We start from the raw sequence: 12,581 nt of genomic DNA on the forward strand, positions 1-12,581 counted from the left end.
TAGAGGATTGAAGATTGATCCAGGTAGCTAGGGTTCTGTTGAGGTCCTGTAACCTCTTCTGACAGGGCATGAACTTCCATCACGTGGGTGATCCTTGCAGAATGACTGGATACGACTTGAAATTATAGATTTGTTCTGGGCCTTCCCTTAGAGATTCTCCCCACACCTCACACCTTTATCACACTTGTGCTCAAGAACAACTAAACTAGAACTAGAACAAAGCCACAGGACAGCCTTTGGTGCTAGGACACCACACAAGCTTTTATGTTAACCATATTTGTTAAGAATTTTTGGTGATGTTTTTTTCAATTTTTTCATTTTACTTTTTTATATTTTTTTTATAATCTTGCAGTTTCCATTCTGTCCACTAGGCCTAAAACTTAGCTGATACTTTCTGTTATGTTCAGATAATTTTCCAGTAATGTCTTTCTTCCCAACACAGATAGGAGTACAGTGAAAGTGCCCCTGTAAGACAGATACAGTAGTCCTCCTTGGAGAAAGAGCACAGAGAATGTCCAGTTCCATCTCCAATTCTTCTGAATGGGACAGGTCCTCCTCTATTATCAGCTATGTCTTGCTGTAAGGCATATCACTAAATGCAGTGTTATCATCAGAATGGGCAGAGTTATTGGCAGAAGGGGCAGAGTTATCATCTGGAGCAGGCAAGAGAAAGAGTTGCTCATACAACAGTAATTACTTACGTATTAGTAACTAGATGAATATCTCCTGAACAGCTGCATAGATTTATTTATTTTTGTTAGAAGGGTTAAAAACACAGGTGACGCTGCTGTTAGATTCTCTTTAACCTGTTCGGGACCAAGGGTGTACCTGTACGCCCGTGAGAATTTCAGTCCCCACCAGGTGAGGATCGGACCGGGATACCTGTGGAAATCATTCAGCAGGCATCCCGTGAAAACCCCTGGGGGGTGTCAACTCAGATCGGCGATTTGCGGCGATACCAGGCTGATCAGGTCTGATAGTCCAGAAAATAGGGATGATCGAAACTGTCAGACAGCCCCGATCATCCTAAAGGATAGGAGCGAGGTGGCAGGGGTGCCACCTCCTCATATCCTCTGCCATTGGTTGCTTAGGACTGACCGACCAATGGCAGTTGGGGGCAGGGTTAAAGTTGAAATCCCCACTCTGCCCGGCCCTGTATGTCCGTGCAGAGCAGGGGGAAGATGGAGGCAGGTGACAGAGCGGCGAGACACCGGCGGGACCGGCGGCAGCCAAAGGCTGTCTTGGCATGCTGGGAGTTGTAGTTTAGCAACATCTGTTGGGCCACAATTTGAAGACCACTGTGCAGTGGTCTCCAAACGGTTCTCCTCCAGTTGTTGCATAACCACAACTCAACACAAAGAAAGAATTAGAGGCACTGTCTCTGTAGTAGACCATAGGCCACTAATACATATACACCAAAATAAAGGCCTTTATTTTGGTGTATATAACCACAACTCCCAACATGTCCTTCCGCTGTCTGGGCATGCTGGGAGTTGTAGTTTTGCAACAGCTGGAGGCACACTGGTTGGGAAACACAGTTTGTTACCTAACTCTGTGTTTTGCAACCAGTGTGCCTCCAGCTGTTGCATAACTACAACCCCCAGCTGGATGTTTGCCCAACCCCCTCCCCCCCCTCCCCTATGGGCGGGGGTTTACAGCGAGTTTTTTGCTGCAAGTTTGAGATGCAGCAAATTTTCCGCTGCAGCTCAAACTCCCAGCGCCCCCCGCTTGTGTGAATGTACCCTAAAAACACTACACTGCACTACACTAACACAAAATAAAAGGTAAAAAACACTACATATACACATACCCCTACACAGTCCCCCCCCCCCCCCCCCCCAAATAAAAAAAAAAAGTGTTGTACAAAACGGAGCCTCCAGCTGTTGCAAAACAACTCCAAGTATTGCTGGACAGCCATTGACTGTCCAGACATGCTGGGAGTTTTGCAACAGCTGGAGGCATTCTGTTTGGGAAACACTGCCGTAGGGTAATTTTGGTATCGGAGGCAAGTCTAATTTAGGGCTGCATGATATATCGCAAAAGCAATCAAATCACGATTTTTGTGATATAGCGATATGGCTCCCCTGGAAAACTTGTGATTATCTGCTCGGGCCGACTCCCATGTGCTGCTGCAGGCGGGGGCCGGCCAGAGCAGGTAAAAACAAATTTAAATCCTAAAAGTCAATGTTTCCCAATCAGGGTGCCTTCAGTTGTTGCAAAACTACAACTCCCAACATGCCCGGACTGGCAAAGACTATCCGGGCATGCTGGCAGTAGTAGTTTCACAACAGCTGGAGGCACCCTGGTAGAAAAACACTGAGCTAAGTAAAAGGGCACAGGGAGAAAAATAAAAAAAACTTCTGCTCACCTACTCCCGGTCCCTGCAGATGTTGTTTCCCTCCGTGCAGTCCGTGTGTCCCCTCTTTACCATACAAGTAGTTGGACCTTTTTCAGCCAATCACTGGCCACAGCTGTGTCAAGTGTCAAGCCAGTGATTGGCTCATGGCGAAAGGTCTTTTCGGCGCAAACCGCCCGGGAAACCCAGTGTATAGCTGCAGTACAAAAAGCTACCTACAGGGGGGATAGTGTGACAGGAGGGGGGGGGGGGGATAATGCGACAGGGGGGTTAATGTGACGGGGGGGATAATGTGACAGGGGGGAGATAATGTCACGGAGGGGATAATGTGTGACGGGGGGGCTTTGAGAATCTGACAGGGGGGTGGATGTGACATAGGGGTAAAATGTGATGGGAGAAGATGTGACCATGACCATGAGGGGAGAATGTGACTGGGGGAGATGAGATGTGAAATGGGCAGTGGGCATAAAAGGAGTGGATAGTTGTAAAATGGAGGAGATTGGACATGAAATGGTGGGATTTCACCATTTATTTATTATATCGCATCGCATATCGAAATCGCAATATTTAGGTCCATAATCGCAATCGCACATTTCCCCATATAGTGCAGCCCTAGTTTAATTCTTGCATCCGGGTCCGTCCCTATTCAAATCCCTTATTTAGGCCTCAAATGTGCATAGCACTCTCTCACTTCTGAGCCCTGTCGTATTTCAAGGCAACATTTTAGTGCCACATATGGGGTATTTCTGTACTCGGGAGAAATTGGGGGTCTTTTTCCTTTTACCCCTTATGAAAAGGTAAAGTTTGGGTCTACTCCAGCATGTTATTGTAAAAAAAATTACATTTTTTACCCTAACATGCTGGTGTTGCCCCATACTTTTCATTTTCACAAGAGGTAAGGAAAAAAAAATCCCCAAAATTTGCAACGCTATTTCTTTGGAGTACGGAAATACCCCATATGTGGACGTAAAATACTCTGCGGGTGCACAACAGGGCTCAGGAGTGAGAGCGCCATGTACATTTGAGGTGATTTGCACAGGGGTGGCTGATTGTTACAACGGTTTTGACATAAATGCAAAATAAAATAAAAAAACACCCACATGTGACCCCATTTTGGAAACTTCACCCCTCACGGAACATAACAAGGGGTATATTGAGCCTGAACACCGCACAGATGTTTGAAGAATTTTTGTTAAAGCTGGATGTGAAAATGAAAAATTTGTATTGTTTCACTAAAATGCTGGTGTTATCCCAAATTTTTCATTTTCACAAGGGGTAATAAGAAAAAAGCCCCCCAAAATTTGTAACACCATTTCTTCTGAGTATATAAATACCCCAGATGTGGATGTAAAGTGCTCTGCGGAACTATTATGCTCAGAACAGAAGGAGCACCATTGGGCTTTTGGAGAGAGAATGTGTCTGGAATTGAAGGCCATATGTGTTTACAAAGCCCCCCTGGTGCCAGAACAGTGGACCCCGTCACATGTGACCCCATTTTGGAAAATACACCCCTCACAGAATGTAATAAGGGGTGCAGTGAGCGTTTACACCCCACAGGTGTCTGACAGATTTTTTGAACAGTTGTCCGTAAAAATGCTAAATAAATTTTTTTATTTGCACAGCCCACTGTTCCAATGATCTGTCAAAAGCCATTGGGGTGTAAATGCTCACTTATTACATTCTGTGAGGGATGTACTTTACAAAATGGGGTCACATATGGGGGTCCACTGTTCTGGCACCATGGGGGCTTTGTAAATGCACATGGCCCCCGACTTCCATTCAAAACAAATTCTCTCTCTAAAAGCCAAATGGCGCTCCTTCTCTTCTGAGCATTGTAGTTCGCCCGCAGAGCTCTTTACAACCACATATGGGGTATTTCTGGGGTTAACACTTTGGGGGGCTTTTTCTCCTATGACCCCTTGTTAAAATGAAAAATATGGGGTAACACCAGCAGTTTAGTGAAAAAAATAAAAATTTTCAATTTCACGTCCAACTTTAGCAGAAATTTGTCAAACACCTGTGGGGTGTAAAGGCTCTCTGTACCCCTTGTTACATGCCTTGAGAGGTGGTGTTTCACAAATAGTGTGCCATGTGTATTTTTTTTGTTTTTTTTGTTTTTGCTGTTCTGGCACCATAGGGGCTTCCTAAATGCAACATGCGACAAGCAAAATTTGCTTTCCAAAAGCCAAATGTGACTCCTTCTCTTCTGAGCCCTGTAGTGCTCCCGCAATGCACTTGACGTCCACACATGGGGTATTTCCATACTCGGAAGAAATTGGGTTAAAATTTTGGTTGACATTTTCTCTATTTACCTCTTGTAAAAATTGTTAATTTGGTGAAAAAAACTGCATTTTAGTAAAAATTTTTTTTTTATTTACACATCTGACTTTACCAAAAAGTCATCAAACACCTGTGGGGTGTTAAGGCTCACTTTACCCCTTGTTACGTGCCAGGAGGGGTGTAGTTTCCAAAATAGTATGCCATGTGTTTTTTTTTTTTTTTTGCTGTTATGGCACCATTGGGGCTTCCTAAAAGCGACATGCCCCCCAAAAACCATTTCAGCAAAATTTACTTTCCAAAATCCCATTGTCGCTCCTTCCCTTCTGAACCCTCTAGTGCAGAGCACTTTTCGTTCACATATGAGGTATTTCCTTACTCGAGAAAATTGGTTTACACATTTTGGGGGGGGGGGGGGCTTTTTCTCCTTTTACCCCTTGTAAAAATTCAAAAACTGGGTCTTCAAGAATATGTTAGTGTAAAAAATGGAGATTTTGAATCTTCTCCTTCACTTTGCTGCTATTCCTGTGAATATCCTCCCACTGTCAGCTTGTACTGTCAGTGAGGACAAGCTGGGAGTTGTAGTTTTGCTAATGCTAGGGGAGACGTGAGCAGACAGCATACTGAGGGAGGGGGGCGGAGACCTGCACAGTGAGACCACGCCCCTTCCATTTGAGAGGAATTCAGACTAGTGAGCTAAATTAAAAGTGAAATAAAAAAATAAAAATAAAGGTGCTAGACACATAAAAATTTGATGTATATGGTCAGGATTAGGTACTGAGTGATATATTTGAAAATTATTTTGTTAGATCTGACGGGTACGTTTTAAGGTGAAAATGAGCTGCGTCCTTAAGGGGTTAAACCCCAGTACATATGTTCCAGAAAAAAATGATTTTTTTAGATCCACAGTGAAATCCAAGGGAAATCCAATGCAAAAACCAGTGATGTCTGGCCTTGATCATAAGGTTTATTTACTTTTGTTTTTTGTTTTTGTTTTTTTACTCAGGCTGATGCCAAACCACTTGCATACCAGTGTAGTGTTTGTCTTCAGCTTATCAATCACTTAACATGAGTTGCAGATGAAAACAACCTACAGCAAAAAGTGTGAACCCGGCCTAACAAGGTGTAAATCTGTCATAACTAAATGAAGGGTAAAGGAGATGTAACATGCCTAGGAAAACAACACAGATTACACAGCACAGTGTGGTGTGAAAGTCTCAGTTGTGTTGTACCAGTGGAATGCTGATCATGATATAGCAAGAACTGTGCATCTGCTTGAACATATTCAGGTTTTTTTTTCTTAAAGGGACATTCCGGTGGATATTTAAACATTTTTTTTTTTTTTTAAATCAACTGGTTCCAGAAAGTTACACAGATTTGTAAATGACTACTATTGAAAAATACCAACCCTTCCAATATTTATCAGCTGCTGTATGCTCCAGAGAAAGTTAAATTCTTTTCTGTCTTAGCAAATCCCCATAGCAAACCTATCCTGCTCTGGACAGTTCCTGACGCGGACAGAGGTGTCAGCAGAGAGCACTGTGGCCAAACTGAAAAGAACTACTCAACTTCCTCTAGAGCATGCAGCAGCTGATAAGTGCTGAAAGGATTAAGATTTTTTAATAGAAGTAATTTACAAATCTGTTTAACTTTTCGGCACCAGTTAATATGAAGAAAATAGTTTTCCACCGAAGTACCCTTTTAAATCACTCAGTATATAGGAGCTTATGTCTCCTTTTTTATTTAAATCAAGGAGTCTTGCAGAATAAATTTGAAAAATGTCTATGTTTTTAGTTTTTTTATTTCAGCGGTTAGATGCCGAGTGCCCCTCCTGAGCGGCCTCTGATCGCCCCGGCCACAACTCAGATCAGAGTGCCAATCAGTTGTTATAGCAGCTGGACGGAGGGTGCAATAGAAAATGAAAACAAAAGTGCACTGCAATAGAGAAGTGTACAATTCCACAAGAGGCACTAAGAATTGTAACTGACATTATATATTTATTTTTCTATTTAACCCCTTAAGGACTGGGCAAATGTTCATTTGTTTGCTTTCGTTTTTTTCCCACCTTGCCCTCACTGTGCACTCAAACATATGTTTCATGGTTTCATGAGGTTAAAAATTTAGTATTTTTAAAGAAGAAAAAAACTAGGATTTGGGATAGAATTTTTATTTTTTATTTTTTATTTTATTAACCTATTCACAGCCCTTCTATGAGAAAACTGTTGCTGAGCTGAAACTACTACAACCCCCACCAAACGGCTGCCGCTATGCTGCACCCAACACAGTAGCTGTGTATAGGCATCAGCATAGCTGCACTGTCCCTCACTGCTCCCAGTACTGTGTATCTCTAAATGGCAATACCAGTTGCCGTACCCGATGCCAAAGACAAAGAGCATCAGGTACGGAATCCAGTAAAGCTATTTATAGATACAAAGCATCGGGAACAGCCAAGCGCGCAGTGCATGCATGGCTGTGTCATCTGACCAGTACACCAACCCCAGCAACATATACATTTTTCATATCAGAATACCCCTTTTTATACATGTAACTGTTTACCATGGTGTTCAATGTGTGCCGTTTTATTTGTTTCCAACTTAACCTCGCAAATTTTTATTTATTTTAAATGTCATATGGTAAAATGAAGTTTGCCATTAAAAAGTACAACGTATCCAGCAAAAGTTAGCCCTTTTTTTAGAAATTTTAAAAAACAGAAATTGCTGCTGCAGGAAGTGATTAATAATACATCATATTTTTATTTTAAAACCTGTATTGGATTTGGTAAATTTTTTCTCACTTTACCCAAAACTGACTCCACAGTCCTGCCCTGAGCAAATGCTTGGGACTTCCCTAATCGATTAATCTGATAAGGAAATGCCTTTTAGTTCCTCTTCAAAATGCCAAAGAAACCTCAACACACAAGGTTCAGTTGTGTCACCCATTAGAAATGCAGCCTTTCAGTAGCAGATAAACCCTAAGCGGTACTTGCTAAGATCTGTCAAGATCCTAATCATTTCTTCTGTGGTGGGGGATCTACTATTTGAAATAATTTTATTATCCACATCAATATAGGACTTTCTCTATGCACAAAGCAAAACAGAACTATCAAAGGTATGAGTACTCTGTAACCTGGTCTGATGCCAAGATAAGAGGTGTCTGATAAAATGTGTACCGTGTAGCCGCTAACATCTGTGCAAGGAAAACCAAAAACTGTACTACTGCAGGCATGGGAAAGCAGCTTGACATGAAGTGAAATGATACACTGAGCTTATGAAACCAAATCCAAAGTAGAATCATGTGAAGAATTACTGTAGTCAACAAGCTTTTGACCTTGAATAAGTTATCATTGAATGCCCCAAGCATCTAGACCTACAAGCTCCTCAAGGCAGGGACTTGCCTGTAACATCTTGTACTGCTAAACGGCACTGAAGCCTTGTTTTACTTGAAGTCTGTCACTAAATCTGTGTTTTACATGCATGGCTTTTCTTATAAAGATGCAAAAGCTCCTTAGTTTTCATGGTGTCCTAAAATAACTCCCATTATCCTTTTTTTTTTTTTTTTTTTGTATCTGTCATACATTATGTAGTGCTAGAAAAAAAATTTGAATTTTTTGTTTAGATGCATAGATCCATAAGGCTTCTTTCACACTGTATGTTAGGCTCCTTTACAAACGGACGTTAATGGCTTTTATTTTTTTCTACTTTGTCTGCCATTAACGTCTGTTATTGTAACGGAGCCTAACGGGTGTAATAACGGGCACAGAGGATCCCATTCACTTGAGTGGGATACCTCTAACGTCGGTTATTACACTCGTTATTCAGCTGGAAGATAGCGGAACAAAAAAATGACGCAGGCACAATTTTTTTCTCCCACTATCTTCCGATGGACCTGCTACTGACGGGCAGTAGGGGGTCATTTTACAGTGTGAAAGAAACCTAATTTTCTCAAGGAAACAGCTGAAGCCCGTTTTGGCATTGGCAACCAAATTGTGGGAGCATTTTATAAAACTCATAAGAGCACTGACTGGTTGTTATTATGTTCTGACTAGTACGGGCTCACCTTCAGCAGACAGACAGTCTGACAGATTGCAGGTACACAGCCATGTCTTTCCCAGGATTCTCTCCCTCTCCTGCACATAGCAGCGGCTAAGCCCCACCCCACATCCTGTAATTTGTCCTGATCTAGCTTGTTACTAGAGTCAAATTTACACTGACAGCAGATTGCAGGAAAATTTTATACTTAGTGCCCAAAAATATAGAGCAGTTTTTCTGGGGTAAGCAGTAATTTTGGATAAATGGAGTGAAGCTTTTTGAAGCAACAATATTCATTTACTGCTTTTTTTTTTTTCTTCTGTTGCTGCAGTTTTTTGAGCCTTCTTATGTTTTCCATTCCTTTTGAATCTTATCTGGCTTTGACTTATATACTGTAAGCTTTTTTTTATTTTTTTTAAACAACTGTGTGTGTGACAAGGATGAAGAACTGAAAAATACATTTTTAAACTATTACTTATTTTACTTTACTTGTTCTCAATTTAGAATTTGAAGTATTTTGTATTGCACCATGGGGAACCATGTTGGAAGAAGAGACCATACTGGTGAAGATGCGGCAAAGGTAATTTGAGATATAATTGTTTCTAATCTTTTTTTTTTTTTTTTCCTTCAATATAAACAACAAGAAAAGAAAACCAGAGTCACTTGTATGGAAGCAACAAAAAGCTATTTATTATTGATACATGATTGTAAAATACACAAAATACACACGATTATTGAGATAAAAATACATATATATATATAGGGAGGAACACAGACTTCAACAAAACGGCAATATCACCAGATCTGCACATTTTTATGTGTAGATCCAGGATATCGCCTTACATTCTAAAGTTTTACAAATCCTGATATTATGGCGCTTAAAAGAGTACTCTGCTACTTTAAAACCTTATACCCTACCCTTAAGTGTCTGATCGTGCAGGGTCCAACAGCTGGGACATCCCCCCATCTCCTGTAAGACTCCCCCTCTCCCCTCATGCATGGACAGGGGTTGGCATGCCCCCTCCATCCATCTCTATGGAAAGCCGGAGATACACGGGTATAATGCTCTTTTTTTCTATAATAGGGGGATAAGATAATTTTAACTGGACAACCTCTTTAAAATAATGCCTTATGCCTGTACAACCCCTTTAATTATTGCCAATACTCATTTAGTTTGATATGGTGTACTTTTGACTGTCAGATGCTGAGGGGAGATCACTTATTAATCACATTTTTATGGTCCCCATGTCTGCTCTACCATAAAAACTCAGTCCATAAATAGCCAAATAAAGAGTAATGATATTGCTTTCCTGGGCAGTCACTGGACAGTCTTGCAAGCAAGAAGATACTTTTACCACACCAGCAGTTAAATAAAACCACATTTACTACTTTAATTAAAAGCATAGTATAAATTAGGAGAAATATGTTCAAAGTTTTGAACCCTTTTGTGACCAGGGGTGTTTTGGGTTTTTCGTGCCCACTTAGTGTCACCGTTTCGAATGCTGCAGTGTACATATGAATTTATGTATGTTTCTTAGTCTACCCTAAAATGTTTTCATTCATGTAAGTTTGAGTGGATGTCAATTTGTTTTAGGTCTTTTCTAGGAAAAAATGGTTAAAAAAAAACTGGAAAAAAAATTGTTGTATTGTGTTTTTAATCATACTCACCCAAAAAAAAAAAAAATTTACATGTCTGCTTTACCATGTGCAGTGAACTGTGTTAAAAGAAAATAAAAAAAAGTTTCAGAATTGCATCTTGCCGCACAAACATTGCGATTTTAGGGTAAAATAAAGAGTACCATTTAAGAATGATGCGAAGAGGTAGAGAAAAAAGGACCAAAGATTTCCAGGCGCTGCTAGCTCAAAAACACCGGAGGCACGAGTTATAGATGAAAGATCCTAGCAGGGATCATATTTATAAAAAAAGAAAAAAAAAGTACAGATGACGCGTTTCGAGGGTAACCTCCTCTTCCTCAGATCAACATAACATACATTAGACACAAGGCAAGTTTAAATACAGTGTGAACAGGTGCCAAAAACACACAGTGGGTGTGGCTAGAATGGTCAAAGGTCACTACAGGTATTGCCCATACAAACATTACATGGAATCAACAATCATAAAAACATGAAGGTAAAATAAGGATAAGGTGTACAATCCTATAATGTGAAGACTGGTTAGCTAAAAAAGTAAAAGACATTTTATTCAATCTGTCTAGTTACGGTATGTAATGTCCTACCGCAGTGGTCAGGCAATGCAGCTATATTATGTGTCTCTCCGGCGAAGCATTGCTGAGGTCAGTGGTATGGACTGGAGCAACATTTTTACAATAAGGTGTTTCCCATGAGAACAAAACAAAAACTGTCAACAAAAAATGTAGTTAAATTTAATGCCCCACTACTTAAGCATTCAAGCTCCAATATTCCCCTATTGATGTTTGTGCACAGTCCAGCCGCAAAAAGCCACTGTCACCTGAATATCTTTTGTATAAGAAAATAATTCAGATAATGTTCCATCACCGATACTCCAGAGTCCTCCAGCATGCCGATCCAGCACATGACTGCTGTTGTCAATCCTTTCCCCCAATGATGGCGCCAGTTAGTACAGCAGAGGTCCACTTAGGCCAGTGATTGGCTGTAGTATGCACAGGCAGGTATGGCATGGCATTGTTGCAACAGCTGGTAGGGAACTACCAGAACATGGGCGCTGAAGCATTACTTGATATTTTTTATTTACAGTAGAGGATACCCAGTTGTCATTTACTAGCCTATTGTTTTATGTAGTCTGTAGGCAAGGGCATAAAGCAGCCAACTCAGATCAGGCCTCATATGGCGGTATCATTTAATTCAATTTCTGTTTTGTTATCCTAGCTTTTTTTTTAACTCATTTTTATTTTACCATTTTATATGATGCAGAATGAAAGGACCTATTATAATGTAAATACTTTATTAGCCATACATTATATACAGTTTTTTTCCTGTACACCAACCACAGCATGTTCTTTATTTGCCTATGCTTAAATGTTCTTATAAATACAATGCTGGAGTGCTGCAGATGGCTTGTGGTTCACTTCTGCTTTTTATGCGGTGGCACTCCTCTTGTTACACCTTTGCTTACTGAACATGTGACATTTACTCTTCCTGTATTACTAATTGTTGAGCTATTCTATCTGCTTACTGTATGCATGTGGTCAGGCATTAGTAATACATACACATCCTGATAAACAGTCTGTGAACAGTGCAGAGAATTAGGTAACACCTGTAGGTGACTGCATATTTTCTAACAGTAATTCATAGATTACATTTTATCTATTTCTATCTAAAGGTATAGTTTTTTAAAGGGTTGCATATGTGGAGTTTAGTTGAATAGCTAAAAGCTACATTAATACTGCTAATAGTGAATGATCTATTATTTAACGTGTTAAAGTCATTTCCCCCTCCGATCATTAAAATGAGTGGGGAGTAGCGTGCAGTAGTAGCGCAGCTCACAGCAATCGCCATCCAGTTTTACTTATGATGAAGCCATCTAGTAGAGCTGGATAAATATTGTTGTAATCTAAGGATTGGTGGGGGTCTCAGCACTGAGACCCCAACTGATCAACAGTTTTGACATGTCTCTGTGACATGTCAAAACGTTAGTTTTTTCATGACAGGAACCCTTTGGATTTGATGTGGCTGTCCATAGGTCAGTTTAACCCCTTAAGGACTCAGCCCATTTTGGCCTTAAGGACTCAGACAATTTAATTTTTACGTTTTCATTTTTTCCTCCTCGCCTTCTAAAAATCATAACTCTTTAATATTTTCATCCACAGACTAGTATGAGGGCTTGTTTTTTGCGCGACCAGTTGTCCTTTGTAATGATATCACTCATTATATCATAAAATGTATGGCGCAACCAAAAAACACTATTTTTGTGGGGAAAT

General features: G+C 40.5%; 1 protein-coding gene across 4 annotated transcripts in view; it reads left to right on the forward strand.

Annotated features, from left to right (window-relative positions):
* Positions 1-9,175: 9,175 nt before the first annotated feature.
* The window catches only part of MBP (myelin basic protein), a 164,292-nt gene continuing 160,886 nt past the window's right edge, over positions 9,176-12,581 (forward strand). For all 4 annotated transcript variants that reach the window (XM_056521403.1, XM_056521404.1, XM_056521405.1 and 1 more), the window contains exon 1: positions 9,176-9,241. In XM_056521403.1, the coding sequence (XP_056377378.1) occupies positions 9,191-9,241 (51 nt within the window). In that variant the 5' untranslated portion in view covers positions 9,176-9,190. The remainder of the gene's footprint in view (positions 9,242-12,581) is intronic.

The sequence above is a fragment of the Hyla sarda genome, chromosome 5 (assembly GCF_029499605.1).
Source record: "Hyla sarda isolate aHylSar1 chromosome 5, aHylSar1.hap1, whole genome shotgun sequence".
Taxonomy (NCBI): domain Eukaryota; kingdom Metazoa; phylum Chordata; class Amphibia; order Anura; family Hylidae; genus Hyla; species Hyla sarda.